Source organism: Gymnogyps californianus, chromosome 7, assembly GCF_018139145.2.
Source record: "Gymnogyps californianus isolate 813 chromosome 7, ASM1813914v2, whole genome shotgun sequence".
In the NCBI taxonomy this organism is placed as follows: Eukaryota; Metazoa; Chordata; class Aves; order Accipitriformes; family Cathartidae; genus Gymnogyps; species Gymnogyps californianus.
In genome coordinates this window covers 17,827,776-17,849,052 of record NC_059477.1, presented here as the reverse complement: position 1 = coordinate 17,849,052, position 21,277 = coordinate 17,827,776, and the positions used below count along the sequence as shown (strand labels likewise).

Below are 21,277 nucleotides of genomic sequence, written 5' to 3'. Positions count from 1 at the left end.
AGCATTATGTTTCACACCAAGAAATTTAACTGTTATGTACTTCATGTTTAAGCTGAGTTTCATCAGGTATGAGTAGAAGACAAATTTATCTTGGAATTGAAAAAAAGGCACCTTACTAGTCTATGTAGGAAAAAATAATTACAAAGTTGGCTGCCAATCCATACACACTTTTGGTTTTAAGGAACCTCTAAAATCACACACATGATTTTTCTGGAAGCACTCTGAACATTCAGGCTTTATGCGTGCAATGTTTAATCAGAATGAACTCAAAAGGCACACTACCACTACTTTTAAGAACAAGATGAATAGCGTTACTATAGCATCTTGAGACAAGGCTTCCTTAGGCTCACTGGAATCTAGCAGTATCAGCACCTGCTCTTCTCTATTAAACCTATTAAAAAAACCAAAACACCCAAACAAACAAACAACTTCAAGAGTGAGCTACCACTTCTAAAAAGCTCAGCCAACACAAATATAAATGTTTGTATGAAAGTTAAAATAAAAAAACACTTGGTGATTTGAGCCACAATACAGAGAATACAACAAAGGAAGCAAACTTTAGTATGCACAGACAATAGCATAATATTGCCACTTGTATTTTTGTTGGATTCTGAAGAGGCCTCTTCAGAATCTGAGAATTTTAAATAGCATCAAAGAAAGGCATAACAGTAGACTTCAGACAACTTATTCCTAGTGTTTAAGTTTTAGGAAAGCTTTACACACACACACTCCCCACACACGCACCCCAAAGAAATTTTACCCAAGACACTATAAACAGTTATGCCGCTCAAATTTTGGACACAGCTATCCATCAACAATAGAATGCATATTTCAAAACAGTTATAGTTACAACATATGTCATGCACAACTGAATTAAAAGTTAAACATATTAGGTTACCTTACACATAGAACTTTGGGGAAAAAAGTAACATTAATGTTTCTTGGACAGCTATCTGGGTTTGGGACAACATCCCTCCCCACACCCCTCCTTTTTTCGAACACTGTTCAGCAAGTCTTTCCAGAACAAAAAAGGCAAGCGCTTAGGCCAAAAAGCTTGCATTTCCCACTAAAAAAAAAAACAACATGCAAACAAAACCAATGATTTTTCCATACTGCCACCATAAAAGAGAAGTCATTTTTTCCACAACTGACAAACAGAACATTAGATATGGGAACATTGAACTCTGCTTTCAAACAGATTTCCCAGTTTTTACAGAGTACTGTGGTTGAATTTTCAGACAGTTATTTTTACATTAATATATGTAAAAACATACATCAGGATGAGACTGTGGAATAATTAATGCTTGCTAGAACAACAATGCCTGCATCTGTTCCATAAATATGGCCAAGTCCTTAAGTCAATGAGATGACTTGCGCGGATGCCCATTTGGTATTTTCATCACTTTACAAAAGACAATAAGCTGTTTGAAAAACCCTAAAACTTCCACAACTAAAATGTTGTGCAAAATACTCATATACCTATTGATGTTTAAGCAACCTGAATTTATTCTTTGCTTCTCTCTCCCCAGTCAGAATTTTTTTAAACAGTCTTAACTACAAAAACAATCAGATCATTTAATTGTGTTTTAAAAACATTTATAGATTGCAATAAGCAAATTACACTAAACATTCTTCAGTCATGCCATTGTTCCTCTGTTTCCAGAAGAGGAATTTAAAGGGATACAAAAGCAAGCATTTATCTGAGAGGCTTCTTTCCTTTTTAAATCAGTGGCACAAGAGAACAAAAAGCCACGATAAAGATCAATCTCTGGATCTTAAGAAAAAAAAATGCAGTTAACTAAGCTGGGACCAAGAACTGTCACTATAAGCTTGCAGGGTTACATGCACAGAACTTAATCAACAATTATTTTACAGCAAGGTCTAGATGACAGAATACTCAAGTCATCATTCAGCACATTTAAGCAGTATCTTAACTGTAAACATTTGAGTTGCTCACTAACTTCAGTAAGACTTCATGTTTCTAGACTCAGTGCACACTTAAGCACTACAAGCTACAAAGATTAGGCACATAGCAAAGAAAGAAAGAGGAGGAAGCTTTTTTACTTTGGGTAATGCTACCTTTGCAAGCTTAGGAGTTTCACTAGAATGGCTCATTAATTTACATAGTAATTTAAGTGCATTGTTATTAAAAAGAAATTACCAAAGATATCCCAAGAAAGGAGTGAGGAAATACACAAGAAAAAAGAAAAAAACAGAGCCAGATATACAGAATAAAAGGACATATGCAAGCCTTAGCAGATATCCCTTAGTTTACTGGGATGTATGTTTCTAATTCAGTCAGACAGTATCACATTTTAAACAATCATTTATGTAAAATTAATTCGGTATTGAAAGGCAAATAAAAAGAAAAACCAATAAAAAGATCCCTTCCACCAGTGGAAAAGGCGGCAGCCTTGAACAGAATGCCTTTGAAATCACCTTGGGATACTTAGAAGGTAGTCTAGTGTGACACTCAGCTCGTCCATACTCGTCTGTTCAAGGCATAATGGAATTGTCAGAATGAGGCCACTTCTTCTGTCCTTCCCTCCTATTTCGGGGGGAAAAAGTCATTAGAAAGGTAATGGATGGCTTTAACGTAAAAGAAATACTTTGCAGTTACGCGGTCTCAAAATACATCATAAAAGTAATTTTTAAAGCTGCTGAGAAAATCACAGCTGACATTTCACCTCTCAGTTGTGAGGATTCATTCACCACATTGACATTTAAGGCATCACCAAGGCTTCAGAGCCTAGACCACATCTGTAGCTGTCATAGTCTTTCATCCAGTACTTTCAACATGAACAACACAAACCAAGTTTTCCAGAAGCATTATTTTTGCATATCGAGATTACATTGTTAAAAAGTATCTCCTAGAGCTTCTACACTACCAGTCTGTCAGAAACCTGGTAAGCTTCCAAGGTGAGCATGTACCCAGCAGCTCCAACTGGAACACACCACCTCCTAGAAACATTGACTACACAGAGGAGGATCTTGTACCACACAGGCTGCCCATGGCACGTACTCTAAATTGGTAGTTCATTCATCAAACACCTAAGGTTTCCAGACCTACTTACAAACACGTAACAGTCACCTCACAATTAAGATAAATATTTCCAACCAGTTGCTTTAATCTTCATATGCGTTTTCAGACCCTTCTGGTAAAAGTTATACAAACAATATCAGCAATAAGAATATTGAAAGAGCTGGCCTCACATTTATATGTCCATTATGAGATCCAGTAAGATCAAGTGTTAGGTGATGCTCATGTACTGCATTTAAGTAGACTGTTGTACAACTGTGGTTTGGGTTGTTTTTGACTACACAGACTCTCAAGAAAGTCTCTGGAAAGGTAGAATTTAAAAAAAAAAAAAAAAAGGATCTTTAAAGAAAGCTGAAATTTTCTTTTCTGGTCTTCTAAAAGATTGACTTTTGAGTCACACAGGTATGAAACAGTAACCAAAATGGATTTAGACTAGGTTCTTACTCATAGCTTAAACTGGAACTGAAGCCAAATCCACTGAATACAACCAGATCACATGAAAAATGAGTACTGACACAGCTCCCTGAAAGGGTCAGTCAGCAAGTGCTGTAGAGCAAAGGAAATCAGATGTGCAGCTGACTCTTCTACTACCACCACATCTCCAGGTACAGGGGCATCACTGGTGATCTTTTGAAGGCAGAAGGCCTTGAGACCAAAACAGTTGCCCTTAAATGGCTGTTAACTCCTCAGAGGATTAAGTAAAAGGGGCAAAGGTAGCTGTGAGCATCTTTCTACTTAATTTGGAGCAACTCATCTAGTTCATGTATTCACCATTTTGAGCAAACCACCTTATCCATTTATTTTCTCTCTGCCCTTGAATCTTTTAATGTCTATAACCAGCAAAAACAAGAGAGATCTTAATTTCAAAACCCAATCAAATATTTTGTTGGTTTTTTGGTGGGGGGAACAGGAGAGGAAGTATGAGAAGTGGGGAAGGGAATTTGCACATTAATGAAGAACACTAATGAATCCAAACACACTCCAGAAGGATATAGTGCTTGAGTTTATAGCTTATTAAACCACAACTTCAGTCATCTCAAAGTCTGAGGGTGGTTTTTTTAATCCTCGGGTATTTTTTTAAACTAATACCCATCTCTATATTAAACCAGTTTCAAAGTACATTTTCCACAATCTGGAGTAGCTGAAAGCCTTTTCCACTTTATTCAACATTATTTTTTATAATAAGTTTTAATATATTAGCTATTTTATTAAAAAAAACCCATTTAAGTACATGTAAGAGGCAGTTACTAAACAATTTTCTCCATATTTTAGAAAAACTGTACAAAGATAATGATAATCTCAGCTTTATTTGGGGTGAAAAAGAAGCAAAGTAAATTTCCGTAACCTGAGAAAGAACATCTTTATTCTCAATTAAGTGCGTTATTCATGTGGTTAAAGCCATTAAATCATGCTTTTGCTTCATAAAGTTACTTAATATTGGTAGAACTGAAGTTCTATCTAATCAGTAAGAACAACTTTTTACAGAATACTAACAGCTGTGCAGAAATAAGGCGAAGTGCACAAGCACAGCACAGTAATGCTTGCAGATGCATACACATACATTGACATGATTTGATAACAATTCCCCCCATCTTTTAGATATGCAGGCAAGATAATGAAAAAAGTTTGTTTACACAACATATGTAGGCATCTTAATTGCAATAGGTTTTTTCCTTGATTCCAAAGCTATGCAAACTCCCCAAAGAGTATTAAATATCCACTGGTACACACGTATTTTCCACATCTTCGTAAAGGACCTACTGCTGTAAGTGGTCCATTGCAGTAGTTGTGTTCCCCTCCCTTTCTCTTTTTTGGGGGAGAATTGTTGCTGGAAAACAGCAATGCACTTTTTAATAACTGTATTTCTAAACAGAAGAATTAAAGAGTGGTGCTATATGAGAAAGGACAAATGGATAGATCCTTTCCGCAGAAACTGAGAGGGAAGCACAGTTTAAAGCAACAGTTATTTACAGATTGTCCACCCTTCTCTGTTTCTGAATGGCAGAAAGCCTGAAAACTGGAGCGGGCAAGCGGGAGAAAAAGGAAGGAAAAATACCTCAATGATTTAAAAATTGGACATTTGTTCTCATCTGTACACTTGGAGCGAAAAAAGAATTTCTTTCCACTTGCTACACTGCTTAGTGAGTGCACATTAAGTCCAACAAATAATAGGAAAAGGTAAGTTTGTGGATGTAAAATAGTACTTCAGAAGCCATATTGATTCAATGGTAGCTTGTTAGCTACAATCTCTCAACAAGTATAAAACATTAAAATGAATAAAGAAGCCTTTCCTTAACTGTTTGTTTGGTCTTTCCTTATCCATAAGGAAGTCCTCAGAGAAGGGAGGGCAGCAGTTTGTAGGAATATAGAAAATAAATTCATTGAAACTAAAATTTGCAACAGCCAAGTTCAAAAATGCGTTACACGTTATAAAATGGAGGAACTATGAAAAATTACCGGAGCAGAGAAGCAAGAAAACACTGTCACAAGTATTAATAAAAATTAAACACACACACTGGACAGAATTTGGTGAGCAAACTGAGTGAGCCTGTGATAGGAAAAGTAAGAACTCAAGAGGTTATGAAGTATTTCTACAGGGAACAGTAGAAGGGTCGCCTTGAACCAACTTCCAGGGTCCAAAACCCGATGAGCCATGGCAGCAGCTCAGGACTCTACTGGCTAATATATTTGTAAGAATTGTATCTAACACTCCCTCTCCTCCCCTCCCCATGAACTCATGAGTGGAGCATTAAAGTTGTTCATTTTAATGAATATATACATGGCTGGGGAAGGAAGGGTTTGCAGAAAAACACGTTTTCTGCATTTATAGCAAGTCAGTCTTACCATAGCTGATTCAGAACTGGAAGGGACTTGTTCTGTTCAAAGTTACTTCTGGATTCATGACACAGACTAACACCAGCCCCCACAAAAGTAGTTAACTATTAATAGTAGTTCATGTTTTGTTTACACAGACTTGAAAGACTCCAGTGTTGAACAGGGTCTAATTAATGAAAGTTTAGAATTGGCACTTGAAGCCCACTCATGCAAGATACTAGACAGAGAAATTCTCGCTTTTATACCTGGATTTAAACAGCATTTGCTGAACTAACTAAAAAAAACCACAAACCAAACCCAAAAGCTATAATCTCTTGACATTTCACAAAAAGACCACAATTATCTAAATTATTCGGTTTCATGACAAGTCATCTCGTATAACAACTGACAGGTTTTTCCCCCAGCTTGTAAACACTACTGGGAAAGATTCAAACATCTGTATTCTGCCTGCACCGTGATTTTTGTGCAGCTTTCTTGCACTGAAGTATATACAGATCAAGTACATATTCTCTCAACCTGTCATAGCACAAAAAGAGAACAAGATAGGAGTTATCACTGATTCTTCTCCTTGGTGAAAAATGATGGCCAGTCATTTATGTAAAAGATAACCGGTATATCTTTATCCATCTAAGAACCATTTTAACTCAAAACTGTATTTTTAAAGGAAATATGGAAAAAAACTGAATGGGGCTTTAAAGGAATATTACCTCAAGTTACCAGTTAAGAAGTGATGGCTATCATGGATGTAGTCTAACATTTCCCAATACTAACACACTAAACAGTAAGAATTATTTAATTAAACAGTAAAGTTGTTCTTTGATCTTGGTTGTATTATTTGTAACTTCTTTCTAAAAATTAGAGATTCTATAAATATTTACCACCACCTTCAGAATACAATGTTTAGTGAGAAAAACCCAATCACATTGTGATTTTAGGCGTGGCAAACAACACCTCCTTGTCTTACAAAAAAGCACTACCCTCAGACTATCTGAGTCTTTAGGCTTGGAATTAAACTTCAAAAATAAAATCGGGGAAATTAACTTGATGTGTGTTGTAACTCAGAAGAAGTGGTGTAGTTTATAAACTGAAAACACATTTAAGTTAAGGAAAGCAACTAAGAGCATCACAAAAAAAGAAATTTTTTAATTCATTTTACACCAAAGTGGTGGTTTGGTTTTTTTGCCGAGTCAGTAGCTTGGCTTTTTCCCCTGCTATTTGTAATGACCTACCAACATGGAAGCTACACAGCCATGGATTCCAAATCTGAAGAGACACTGCTCCGCTAGAAACCACTCTGCTGCTTCCAGAAAAAGAAGGCAGGGCCAACATTATTTGTACCAATTTAACTCAAAAATGACAAGAGACTTCAACATATAAACACTGAAGAACGTTTTCCTAAAATATGATTTTTCTGATTATTTGTTTTTAATCATTAATAAGTTTTTATTTATGAAACTATATGGAATAAAATTGCTTTAAGGAGACATGAGCTGACTTCTCCGTCAGGTTCCAGAACACTTAAAAGAACTACTGCATGAATCTTTACCATTCATTAAATTAAAGCATCCATTAATACTACACAATTCCAAAAAGGTCAAACCTACTTAGAAACATATAGGTTCAAAAAGGTTCCTAGCATTTAAACTGCCACTCAACAAATTACTTTCCACTAAGAACATCTATATTTCGAAATGGGTCAGGCAGCTATAATAGCACATTGAAAATGCACTCTAGTTAATGAGAACTTCCCCTTCTGGTATAATGCTGAATAACCAACATACTATGCATCTGCTATTACTAAGGAACAAATTGCCCACTGTCCCAGGTTTTAATAAAAGTTGAGTTTTGGGTGGTTTTTTGTTTGTTTGTTTTTAAACAGGAATCGTTTTATTTGCAATTGCTGGGGACAGCGGGCAAATTCAAAGCAAAACAAATTCTATTAACAAAAGGAACAGGTTTCACTTCTCAAGTGACTGGAGCAGGCTAAACTAGACTAGCCAAAATAAATAAATATTCTTCTGGTTTAGTTTATGGCAACATTTGTCAATTTGTGAAGTTGAGATGTGTTCTGTAAGTTATCTACCTACCCTAGAGTAGACAAACACCAAGAACTAACACAGCTATCTATGACAGCAGTGAAATCAGCAAGAGAATGTCATTCATCATTCTAAGTTTTCCCTTTTGTTTTTCTCTGGCATGGGGAGGACAGAAAGTTACCTTCAACCCAAGATTCAAGAAGTTTGAATAAATACAACGATAATTCCAGCCTTGCCTGAATTAACTACTTGGCAATAATCAAAATGTTGCAATGCATGGCTAATCTGCTTCCATCCATTTCTATGTTGGAGAAAAGACCGGAGTGAAGAGGAAGGAAAAATTTTCTGAAGAAATTCCTGAAAATATTCATTCTGTATTTCTAAAACCACATTAAAAAAAAAACAGAAAGGATTATTCTTGGATGTCTGCTAAATCATCATTCTTTTATATATGGATTGAAACTTCATGACATCAGCTCTGTGGGTTGAGTTACAGGCTACAGCAAAAACAAGTGCTAAATGCCAACAGCAATAGCTTGGCTACTAGATTAAAAGTTTCAGAGATCCTTTTGAAATATGACAAAGTGCTAACCAACAATATATTTCTGTTAAATACATCCAGCAAATACAAGTAACCAACCTAAAAATCTCATCCAAATTATGCAAGGAGGAACCAATTGAGGAAAACAGAAGCCATACCTGAAAGAAAAGCCAATTTTTTCTTCAGAATGGGCAATATTACTGAAGCTTCCATTCTACTTCAGATAATTTTCACAGCTCTGAAACACAAGAATTTAAAGTTGTCAAGCGTGGGAAATCAATTATAACGTTTCACTACAACGAGCACTGGCCAAAACACTTTTGTACTCTTCTGAAGGAAGCACAGAACACTGTAACCAAAACCCAAAGTATTGTAAAAACTGAAGAAAAAACATTATCATATGCATTTTTCCATGTAAATCTTTAATTAAAGATTTCTTCCTCCTCATCGTAAAAAAAAAAAAAAAGAAAATCAAAGCAGAATCTCAACCAAGGACACTGAGATAATTTATATAAAAGTCCTATTTCCCAACCCCATTAAACTACAATTAATTTACAGGTAGATCATCTGTTTGCTCGGTCATTCAGATGTAAAATAAGTGTAAGTAAAACTACGCTTTTGCATAGTCTGTCTCATATTACCAGGAATATAATAATTATTTAAATATGTTATGCTGCATTTATGTTAGCACGCTACCATTAGTAGGTCTTCAATTAAAGAAAAACATCCAACAGCCAGAATAAGTATGTCTAACCTATAGCTGGAAATGCTTCTGCTCCTGTTGTCTCCAAATCCCTTCTTACCCTCATGCCATTTTTATTGCATTATGAACTGCAATTCACTGTGATTAAGCTTCTGTGTTTCATTGACAAATCAACAGGATGCTTAAACTGCAACCTCCTCTTCCAGCCTACACAAAGTAGCAACTGGCATCTGCTTCTAAGCCTTTCTGAGTTCATACTTGCACAAATCAATCCATATAATAAAATAAACCTAATTCTGCACAGAAATACACAATTCAAGATATGCACCAGTATCCAGTCAAAATAAAAAAACAGATAAAAAATTATTTTTTTCTTTAATTCCAGGCACAAGGCTTCAGACTGCAACCTGGAGTTCTCTGTCTGGATACTTCAGCATTCATGCACACAAATAGAACTTTTTTTTTTAGGGGAGGGGTAACTGAATCAAAGCTATAAATGATCTAGGAGAAAGAAGAAAAAGAAAAAAAAAACCAAAACAAAGAACTCCAAACAGAGGGCCTGAGGTAAAATAGAATAATTATTCCTTTTCTTGTTAAAACAACGAGCTTCATTACAAACAAAAAAGCAGAATGATTATTTATTATGAAACAGAAACAACATTTCAACAACTTTTTACTGTCCCTCCCTGTTCCAATGCGTAATGCTTCACAGAGTTCATTCCCATCCCTTATCCCAAAATCTCCATGTTTAAGTGTCATTTTTGTCAAGTATATAAAATACACATTTCCCATATTACAGAATGAAACAAACAAATTTCAGTTCTTTCAGGAAACTGAGTCCCAAGACGGCTTGCACTTTGAACAATTACTCACATAAGCATCCTCTTAAAGCTTCCTGTATGCTTCAGACAAAAATTTGTAGGTTATTTGTTGCATAAAACACAAAACTCAAGAATAACTCAGGCAGTCATTCTTGTCTCAAACACCATGCTCAAACTACCCTGTGCAAGCTATTTAACTTTGGCAGTACTTTTTCTCCTTAAGGTGTGGAACCTGGTAATGTTTTTTCCCCTCTCCTCCCCAAGTTATATCTCAAAATTATTACAAATGGCTATTTATTACAATCAATGAAGAAAGCCCAAACCTACACACACACTTCATTGTCTTCATACTTTCGCATATGAACAAAAGTTTGCATCAACTTACTGACTCTAGGGAGCATGTTTCTTTGCTGCTGTGAAAAGACCAATTTATTTAATATGAAAGCACTGCCTGGCTTTCTGCCACAGTAGTGGCACTGTGCATGGATCAAAATAGTTCTTTTGTTCAGTATTTCCTGGAACTAAAGGAAGCATTCTGTTCATTCAGAGTGGAGGGACAACAATCGCCGATAATTTCAAACACCTAGCCTTTGTTCCAGAAACTCATGAAGTTTTCAATTTCCCCTTTCTGTGAGAGCTTTGATGTACTCCATCTAGAAGAAAACTCTCACCAGAGCAGGTTATCAGAACATACCAGAAAACACCTCCAGGCTTAAAAATAAGGTTTAACTTCCTTCTCTATCTTTAACACTCCAGAGACTCTCAGGATGAATTAAACTAAATGTCTTTTTTTAATATTGGAAAGTGAAACAATTTCAAGAGAGCTGGCATCTACTTTCCACTGGGAGCCATCAAAGGTGTTTTAAAAAGGTACACTGCTAAAAAGAAGATAAGTATATTTAGACCTACAAATAAAATGTAAAGTCTTTTTAACTTGTTCAGAGGAAGACAAAATGACAGGCTCTTAAACTGGCCATCAAGCTCTCGATTTAGAACGAGGAAAGAATGATGTGTTGCTCAATGTCGTACCACTATTTAGCTGAAAGAAACAGATCCAGTGTCTAGTCATCAATAAAAAAAGGCATTTGGACTCACTCAATAGAAAAAAGCTACAGAAGAAAAACAAGAGCACTGAAGAGAACAGATTTCACTGGAGGAAAGTGAAATACTTCAAGAAGCTACATTTCATCACTTCCAAAACAAAAGACATAACTTTTATATGCTCAAATTTTACAGATATGAAACAAGTTAGAGGTTAAATCTGTCTGCTGAATTTCAGAAACAATCTAGAGTGCTGCATGCCCACCTGCAATCTACTTTGCCAATTAAAATACCATATGCCAAATTGTAAAACTTGCGTATACAGTAAACATGTCAAATAAAAGAACTATATTGAAGAACCTCACTGAATTTGTTTAGAATGACCTGGGCTTTCAGGTTTTTAAATCAATACAGCAATGTTAATCTCCAACAACGTATTCATTTGTTTGAAGATTTCCACAGAAAAGTGGCAAGACTAAATCCACATAATATTTGTATTTAAAACGTAAATATTTGAAAGGTGTTCCAGTGAAATAGAAAGCTCTTCTAACCCATCCCACCAAGCAGAAACTAATACTACTTGTGGAGAAAATTCTCCTAAATACAAACTTAAATCAAATAGGTATACATTAGGGGGAGGACAGGAGGCCAAGGAGACAGTAAACAAATAGTAAAAAAAATATTTACAGAACAGATAAAAATGCAAACAATATTTCAGGCTGCACTCCAATGTGAAATCAAATCGTGACTTGATAGGCTGCATCCCCTATCACTTCTAGGCTCTGGAAAGACTGTAAATTACATTATTTTACTCACAATTTAAAATTCTAGAAGTTCTTTCAAAAAAAAACCCAAAAAGTCACAAAACTCACACACAATAAGAACTGTGTGTCATTCAGCATAAAAGTGCATAATTTCTGATGAATGAAGAATATCACCTGCATTTTCTGCTACACATTTTCAGTCTCATCTAATAAAAAAACTTAAATAAGAATCAATGTCCAGACACTGTTTAAAACCATTTTTAAAGTCTATTAAAGAGAGAGGGCAGAGGGAGAAGTTGACAGACTCGCATTGACTAGATGACTGGAAGTAAGATGCCCTCAAGATGTTAGAGAGAAGCTGCCCTGCAAGTAACAGGTGTTTTCTTTCCAAGCAACCCAGAGGGAACCACTGGTCAAAAACTTTAACAATCAAAACTAATTCAGGCTCAATGAGAATTAATATAAACATGTTTACTCAAATTTGTTAGACCTGAAACATTTAATACTCTCAGTACACGGTGCAATGTCTTTAATGGGTTAGTCTGTTCACGAGCATCTATTGCAAGGTTCAAAGAATGAGTACTTTCTTCATTCCCTCATCGTGTATCAAGCAAGAGAGCGTAGCTGGTCTGTTAAGCACAGGACTAAAAGTCAGGAAAAAAAAAAATCTGGTTTCTATTCCTTGTTCTGCTATGAAATATACATATGGTTTTCAGCAAGTCATTTATCCCTTTTAGTCTTCATTCAGTCCCTCCATCTAATTCCCTTTTTACAAGAGTATTGTGATGTTTAATTCATTAATGTTTTTGAAGACGAGAGATTAGAAGGAACTCCACAGATCTGCCTATAAGTAACCAAGCAGCAGATGGGCAGCTACATTCAAAACTGTAGCAGCTTGCAAGTCCAGGCACAAACAATAGCACAAACAACAACAGACATTCTGAAGTACTGGGAAAAAAAAAAAAGCCTCAATCATATAGGATGGAATTCTTTTTTTCTTTAAAATGAACTTCTGACTTGCAGACCTTCAAAATTAACAGCTTCATTCCCTGAAGCCAGCATGCAAGTTTTTTCAGATGCTAACTTCAACCCACAAAGCATTATCCCACGCTTTCCCTGGATCAGCTTAAAAAGAAGTTCATCTGTCCCACACAGAAATAAAATCCATGTGCAAGAGAGAGAAAGCTGAATATCATGATTATCTATGTAGATTATTATTTCACCTTCCTTTAAAGCTACATTAAAGGATGTCATCTCTCCCACAGCTAAGTGGCACAAAGACTGAGAGAACACAAATGAAGGTGTCTCCAGGGCTGATATCCCAGCGTAATCTGAGAAGCACATCAAACTTGCCCAAAAAGTAGAAAAAGGCTGTAAGCATTCATTAGTTAATACTGTCTTCAATTAAAGAGCACATGGAACTGGGTTACTCAGCTGGACAGTTTCAAAATAACAATAAAACCTGACAGATGAACATCAGCTTAGGTACTCAAATGCAGTGTTTTGGTTTTTACTCTTTTAACACATTATGAGCAGCACTAATGAATTTTTAACGTTAGAGCCCCTTAAGACCTCAGGAGAAAAGGTAACTCCACATACTTAGGGAAGATCAAATCAAGTTTTTTGCCTTTTCAACTACTTTGTTCTTTTTATTTTCTTTTGTTTTCTTTTTGACTATCTGTAAAAACTATCCATAAAAAAGGGCATACTGAAGTTTTATATTATGCCTGATTTTCAAGTTGTACACAACGAAAATATTCCTGATCTTCCATTACCTGTTAATTCACACTAAAGGATTAAGAAAATAAAAACCATAGACTCAGTAGATTTCATCAGTATGTGAGCTTGTTTAATTTTAAAGCAAAATGCAACCATACAATGTCAGTTCCATTACACATACACAGTTAGTACTCTAACTCAGCAACCTGTGATGGCAGATGAATGGACAGATTGAAAACGCGCTCTATTTTTGGTTTGCTAGGCCATGATCCAAAAGCACATTGTCACAGCCATACCAAATTTAAGCTTGGAAAAACTCCATTTCTTCTGCCCCATTTTCACACGTCTTACCTCGTACATATTGTCTTCTAACTATAGCTAATAATAGAATTTAGAAGAGCTGTCTGTTAACTACTTCCTCTATTTAACCCATCTTCCATATTCATTTCCCACCCTTTTTCACCCCCTCAACATTCTGTGAAAAGTGAAATAAAAGATGAGCGGCAAAAAGAAGTGATGAGCAATATAATGACTACTGAACCAGTAAATGGAAAACAGGTAAGAGAGGTTATGCCATCTGAGAAGAAAAAGACATTGTGCTCATAAGTTTAAACTTTGATCTCAGTCAACTATTCATTTCACAGAATGGAAGAGCTCTTCCTCAGACTTAGAGCAAGTGTCAGAGGGAAAGAAAAGAAGGAAGAGTACCAAGCATAGAAACAATACAACTAAGGATGCACAATAACATTTGCATTCACAGCTGTGAAACGCAGTCCCAACACCTCAGTCTTTTCATACAAGAAGGGCAAGCACAGGATACTGTGCAGCAATTTGCAATCTCTCAAAGAATAGCACTTCTTTGGATTCAAAGGTCATGTCCACAGACAGCAGTCTTGCTCCAATCCAAAGGAACACAGGCAGAAGTTCATAATGATGCTACAACACATGACATACAAAATAACTTGCTAGACTTTTCTACCCTTTCCAGCCTCAGGCCAAGCCAAACACATACGGTATATGTTAAATTACAGCAGTTTTCAGGCTTCTTTAATCTAGAATAGTGAAGTCACAGGTTTTGGATGCACCTCCACATTTCCTTTTCTGCCACATTTACGGAGAGACCCCATGTTTACCTTCCTGCAGAACCCTATAGCTTGCCCTTGTAAGATGCTACCACAGGCAACAGAAGACTCTGATCTACCTCACACCCTCCCGTGCAATACGCAGCCAAAACAGAAGTTGCAGTCATCTGGTATAGTCCCAACTCACTTCACAGCATCAAGTGACCACAGAATACACAAAATTATGGAATTTGGGAGGTTGCTTCTTCCACCGCTTTCTACATAGCAAGAAGTCAATTGAAATGCTATGTTCAAAGCACAGCACAGACGTTTTCTCTTCCGCATCACACTTCCCCAAGACCCATAAAAAAAATAAATCTCAGGTTCAGCTCTTAAAATTTTAATTAGAGATCATGTGGAAATAAGACAGAAATCACACAGATTATATATTCTCCCACAGAATAGTTTTTGTGTCACAGGTTGGGGGGAAGCAAAATAATCACCAAATAGTAAAATAAAATTACATACTCCTCTTCCAGCTCCCTCTACTAAAAAAAAACCCAAATAAGTCATAAAAGCTTGCAAGAATGAGCTGGAGGAAATGAGTACCTCATCACCAGTTCTTTAAGGAACTGTCCAAAACCAGTTTGTGATGAAATATCACAGAGAGCTCTTATGCCTTCAGTACTTCATAAAACTAACTAAGACAGTGGGGAGAACAAGATTGGACAATTCAGGCCACAAGCAGCCGAGTCAAACGACTAAGTCAAAAGACAAACAGCTGCACTGATGAGTACAACTGTTGGCAGTCTGGAGCAAATGAAAAACAACTTTCCTCTGGGGTGCAAGATTAGAACTTCTTGTTCCTTTTATAACATTTATATAAGAAAACAATCTACAACTTCATAACAATACACATACTTGGCATTGGTTACAAGTGCGTGTGTCTCAGGCCCTCAGGAATCACTTCTCAGCTCAGTATAGTGACACTACAACTGAATGGAAGCAAAAAGAAATGCTCTTCTAAACCAAAAGCCATCTAGAGTGGCGGGGGGTATGAAAGGGCAAGGGACTGTTTGAGAGGAAAAGTAGGGTAGGGCGTGTAGACTTAAGTGTAGCAGACACAAAAGAAGTCATCCGTTTACAAATCTCTAAAACTTTGGGTTTGATACCTGACCAAAAAGTTCCCAGCTCAAGAGTAAGATTTTGTGTGGACCTTGAAACATCCTGAACAGTTTCCTCTGTATTTAAAAAAAAAAAAAAAAAAAAAAAATTTATGGTAGTGGCTTCCCCTCCCCTCATTGCACAACACACAAGGTAGACACAATGAGGATAATAAAAATCCCTTCATAAGGAATAAATCAGTAATTTGAGAACTTTGCTAATCTTAACCAAACATGAAAGTAGAAGAGGTTGAAATATGCCAGATGTGGTACATAAATACCTTGTTCATTCACATTTTTAAGTTTCAAAATATTTCAGAATTACACAAATTCATTGCTGTACAAAATAAAAATAATTATCCATGCTGCCCTTGAATTACTGTGTGCAAGAGAAATAAATCTTTCCTTAACTTGCACAGATGTCTTCAGTTTTTGTACTCATGTTAAAAATTCTGAACGTTTCAGCTGCAAACCACAAATTAAATTGGCCACAGCAACCACCTGCAGTAACCACAGCACTTCTCCCTCTCTCCCACCCCCTCAAAATAAAACATGTAGCATTCCACTATCATAAATAAATAAATGGTCACATGCTTCGGAGAATACAAAATCAAGCTCTCTAAACTGCTATCTGGAGCATCTTGCATAGATGTAACACTCATACATTTTCCACTGATACTGTTTTCTAGGGCCACATTAGCATGTAACATGAAAGAATTCACAAACACTATGCTAGCAGACAGAAAACAGACAACCCGCATTGAGGGTATACTGATTAGAAAGAAGCCATTGCTTTTACCAACACCGAAAAGCAGATAAGCCATGGCACCTTTCGTCTACATATTATGTGTCCGTCCTGACCCTTTCCCTCAAGAAGGACCATTTATCTTCTCAACTTCAACAGTACATATCGTTTAGTGACCAAAACATCAAGTTAACATCAAATCCATTTATCTTATTCTTCCAACACCTTCCTTTTTTTTTTTGGCCTTACTTCTTCTGGTCAACATTTATCCTTCATGATATCTCTCCAAGAACACATCTCAAATTCAACTCTGCCAACACCACAGGAGTTTAGCTTGGCTCTGAATTTACGTGCCTACTACATCTATATCCCTTGAATCATTGATTCTGCGAAGCCCTAAGTCATACCTTCATCTCCTCTTAACTATTGTAATTTCCTTCTTAATGGGTTCTTTATGTCCCAGCGTTCCAAACTTCAGCTTGTCCAAAATGCAGCAGCTCATCTTCTCACCTAGAAACAGGAAAACAACACTCCATATTGATTGTCACTTGCTTCCTTTAGAGTCTGCTGTAAGGATATCCTCACTTCAAAAATCTCTCACTCTCATTTAGTCTAAAGAGTAAAAAGCTTTGCCAGTGCATTTTTCTATTTGCTCACTCAAGGTGCTCTAGTCTCTCATTTCTCTTCTGTGCACAAGCTTATCAACCCCATCAGAGCAGCAACAATCTACCTCAGTGCTTTTAAAACTTCTTTCCTTACTCTCACCCACAACCACAGCTCCATCTTTAAATTATAATTCACGTATCTCCAGTCTTAACGCTTAAACACCCTCCAATACATTCACAAACACTACTCTCCATGTGAGACACTAACTACCACTACATGAGACACTGTAACACAAGCTGCACTATTTTACAGTATCTAAGCCAAACTATGTAACATAACTTTAGCATCAGAAGCTTTGGCTATGTTATAGCACCTTTTAAAAATTTTTAACAGTCACAAGACGACAACAAAGTGAAATAGGTAAGTTAAAGAAAGCATGAGTTACAGCCTGAATAAGTTTGTGCAAAACCGACTGCAAAGGTATTGTTCTATGCAGTGTATTCATCAATGTCAAAGCTTCGTAAGAACCAAATATATTGCCTGAAAATTTTAAAGATCTTATTTTTGGAAGAGATTGATCTTACTTACCATTGGTACTGGAATGCAACACTGTCTGTTAGGGATACAAGTTTGAGCTCCAGATCCCAGATTCTGCAAATTTAAATGAAAAAAGTATTTGACCGTATTTTTAGATGTTGATACTCAATCCAAAACTTTATTTCCTTGGAGGCTGAAAACAAGGGTTTATTACAAAGCTACATGATAGAGGAGTCAACATTTTCATTATATATTCACAAATACTTGTAAGCTAGGCATTCAAGTTGAGTGGGACAGCAGGAATCCTGTATGTTCTACCAAAACATATGGTAGACATCAACATTGTTTATAATTAGCATGCAATGCTCCTGAGGCAGCACCGGAAGCAGTGGGAAAGTAACAAGAACCAGAATCCTTGTAGTATGCTTTCAGTCAAAGGTAATCTACACAGATTTTTAGGCAAAATCGAAAACAGAACAGCGTTGGTGTTTTTTGTGAAAAGAGGAAGAAGGTATTCCTACAAACTAAGTTAATCACTGCTATAAAATTAAAAAAGGCAAATTATAACTTGAATTTAAAAATGTAATTAGTCCCTATTTGCATTAGAATTAAGAGATAAGCATCAATTGTAAAACCTCAGCAAATGTTTTAAGACTTGCATGAAACCTTGTAGCTGATCAAATTCCACCCACCAACGAAACCCAAAAACTCAAAATTAGTGTTCACTGTTACAGGCAAAGCCAAGATGCTAAACATATTTCATAGGTTTTACAGTTACTCAGATGCAGCAGTCATTACAGTAATCTCTCTCACAACAAGTTTTAAATTAAAAAAACCTTGTATTACCAGAAGTTTCCTAGTCAGGCAAATAAACTAGCAGCCTCAGAAAGATAGAGACAAAGCAAGAGTACACACCTATAGATCAGGAACAAGAGCATCAATAACAAGTGCTCTAGATAGCTTGAACAGAGACGCTGTGGAAATCCTGCAACATCATTTCTTATCCCTACAAGACCCTAGGGCAGGTTTTGCCTAGTTTATCAGAAGCTACCTATTGAGGGTGTTCTGTATTTCCCCAACCACTCACAGTCACTGGGGAATACAGGTGTTCCTCTTCGTACTCTATTGCTAAGGACTCTTGAGAGTTATGTAGCACTGTATTAAAGTTCACCATCAATGTATCTAGTCTCTTCCAGAAGAGCCTCCAGTTCCTATCCCCACTACCACTCCCAAGCAGCAGCAAACTGAAACTGAGCTGAACTTCACCTGACTCCTTTATTCTGCTGCTGGAAAATAACAAAACTATGTACATTTCCCCTGTTTACATAAGCTTCACTGAGAAATGTGATTCCATGGCTGATTTAGAATTATAGCCTACAACTCCAGGATACATCATGGCACTGTTTCTTGTAAGAAATTTTAAAATACATATATTTTCTTCTCTTAACTTTTGTTTCTAGGAAAACTGATGTTACAGATCATCTAAACTGCAAATAAAATATCATCTATAAGCATGCTACTTTAGGAAAAACAGTTGGCTGAGGTGATTTTACAGGATTCTTCAAGCAGCAATCTACGATGTAAATAATTATGTGAAATCCTAAAATCCATCATTAAAAGAACATTGTAATTACTTCTAGTTTTGGTGGGGGTTTTTGGTTTTTTTATTTTTTTTTTTCCCCCTGATAGAGCAAAGCATGATCAGCACCTTACCAGCAAGCAGTAGGCCTCTCTGACCAAGGTTCAGTTCTATTCTGTGGTCCACCTTCCCCCTTTTCTCCTCCTTAAGTCTCTGCTTGGTATAGACAATGGGACTAGGACTACAAAAACACAGATTCAAAAAAATGAGAACCCTTATTAGCACGTAATTTCATCACCATCACTGTTCCTATAATGTAGTAACAGTATTCATTATTTACTATACACTGAATCTTAGCAGACAATGTCACAGAATGGGGAAAGGAGGGGAAAAACCCAGTACTTCCTCGTCACAGTGAATTTTAATGCGTGAACACAGTCAACATCCAATCATTAGGACAATGCAGACACTGCAATACTAAAAATGCAGAGAACCAGTATTTCCTTTGGGATGAAGAAAGATGAAAGAACAACCGACAAAAACATCTATTAATACCCATCCATGTAAGCCTTACCAATTTTGCTCATTAAAAAAATTACAAAAATTCAAAAAACAAAGAACCGTTCTCCACTAATCGTCTCCACTCTTGCTTCCATACACTCATACAAATTCTTTAAAAAAAAAAAAAAAAAAAAAAAGAGTGCTTTAGAGCATCTCCTTCCCACAACTGCCTGGCTAAAAAGCTCTGTTAAGGGGTAGCAAGGGACACTACAGTTATGGGGGGAAAGGCAAAATTGCTAGACAATGGACCTGTAAAAAATCAAAAAAATGGCAACCATGGCTCTGAGCAACCACTGCTTCAGCAGTGAATCAGCTTCCCAACCAGGCAGCGCTTCCAGAAACCCAGGAGCGCCGGACGCCGAGGCAGTGACACGGCCGTGACTCGTCCCCACCAGCCCGCCGCCGCACTGACCAGCGGCGACGCACCGGGAAAGTCCCCACGAGAAGCCGAGTGGATCGGCGAGCCGGGGAGCCGGCTCCGGCCCCCCTCTCCCTCCGGGGAGCTCTCCCTTGCCCGAAACCCTCTCCTTCCTTCCTTCCTTCCCGAGCCTGCCGTGACACCCGCGGGGCGGCCGCGGCGGGAGGGGGCCACCACCCTCCCGCGCCCGCCGCCCGCACAAAGGCAGGCCCCGGCGGCGGCAGCGGCCACTCGGGAGCCCCCCCGCCACCGCGGCCACGTATGTAGCGGCAGCACGAACAATACCCAAACCTGTTGCGCGGGTTCCCCTGGGCTGCACCGACCTGCTGCGCCCCCGGCCCGGCAACAGCCGCCGGGACCCACAAAGGGGCAGGGGGGGAGCGGGGGGCGAGCTCCGCAGCCAGTCGCCAGGTACCGCGCTAGCCCTGCCGCGGGTAGGCGGCGCCGGCCAGGGAAGCCGGGCGCGGGAGGGCTGCCCCGCCGCAAGGCCGGGCCACCGCCGCCCCCCGGGAGGGCCGGGAGCCAGCCGCCGCCCGACGGAGCGGGGCGCCCCACAGCTCCAACGGCCGCCGCCCGGGGAACAAAGCGCGGCCAGGCCGCAGGGCCTGCGCTGCGCCCGGGGCCGCCCCTCCGCGGGGTTGGGGCGAGGGAAGAGCCCCTCCGGACGCGGCTACTCACCCGGCTGCGGCGCTCCGGGTGCCCGGGCTGGGAGAACGCCCAGCGGCAGGGCGGGCGGACGCGGGGCGGAGCCTGGACCCGCCCGCTCCGGCCAGGCTACGGCGGCTGCCCTCAGCCGCCTCGTACCGCCTCGCTGGCCCAGCGGCAGTCCCCGGGGACGGGGGCGGCTCCGACCCCTCCCCCGTCGGCAAAGAGACGGCGAGCACCGGCAGCTGCTGGGCCCGCCTCCGCTCCCCTGCCCTCGCCTCAGCCCCCTCCCGCCTGCGGGGCGCGGAGCCGCCGTACCGCCCGCCCCTCCCGCGGAGCCGCCGCGGCAGCTGCGCGGGTCCCGGCCCGGCCGAGAGACGGCAACACGAAGCCCCACCCCGCCGGGAGACAATGCGCCGCCGCTGCCGCCGGCCCGCTAGGGGGTGCCGAGCGCTGCGCCCG

The 21,277-nt window shown here is 38.8% G+C and overlaps 1 protein-coding gene across 3 annotated transcripts in view; it reads right to left on the bottom strand.

Moving 5' to 3' along the window:
- The window catches only part of SESTD1 (SEC14 and spectrin domain containing 1), a 61,255-nt gene extending 40,341 nt beyond the window's left edge, over positions 1–20,914 (bottom strand). The window contains exons 1-7 of one of the 3 annotated variants that reach the window (XM_050900176.1): positions 20,494–20,540; positions 19,326–19,432; positions 17,664–17,726; positions 16,877–16,979; positions 15,734–15,802; positions 8,611–8,690; positions 2,440–2,548 (exon numbers count right to left, since the gene is read on the bottom strand). In XM_050900176.1, the coding sequence (XP_050756133.1) occupies positions 2,440–2,548; positions 8,611–8,665 (164 nt within the window). In that variant the 5' untranslated portion in view covers positions 8,666–8,690; positions 15,734–15,802; positions 16,877–16,979; ... (1 more) ...; positions 19,326–19,432; positions 20,494–20,540. Of the gene's footprint in view, positions 1–2,439; positions 2,549–8,610; positions 8,691–15,733; positions 15,803–16,876; positions 16,980–17,663; positions 17,727–19,325; positions 19,433–20,493; positions 20,541–20,848 lie in introns of those variants that run through there. The other 2 variants (XM_050900175.1, XM_050900174.1) reach the window with 2 other exon arrangements.
- Between the last annotated feature and the right edge of the window lie 363 nt (positions 20,915–21,277).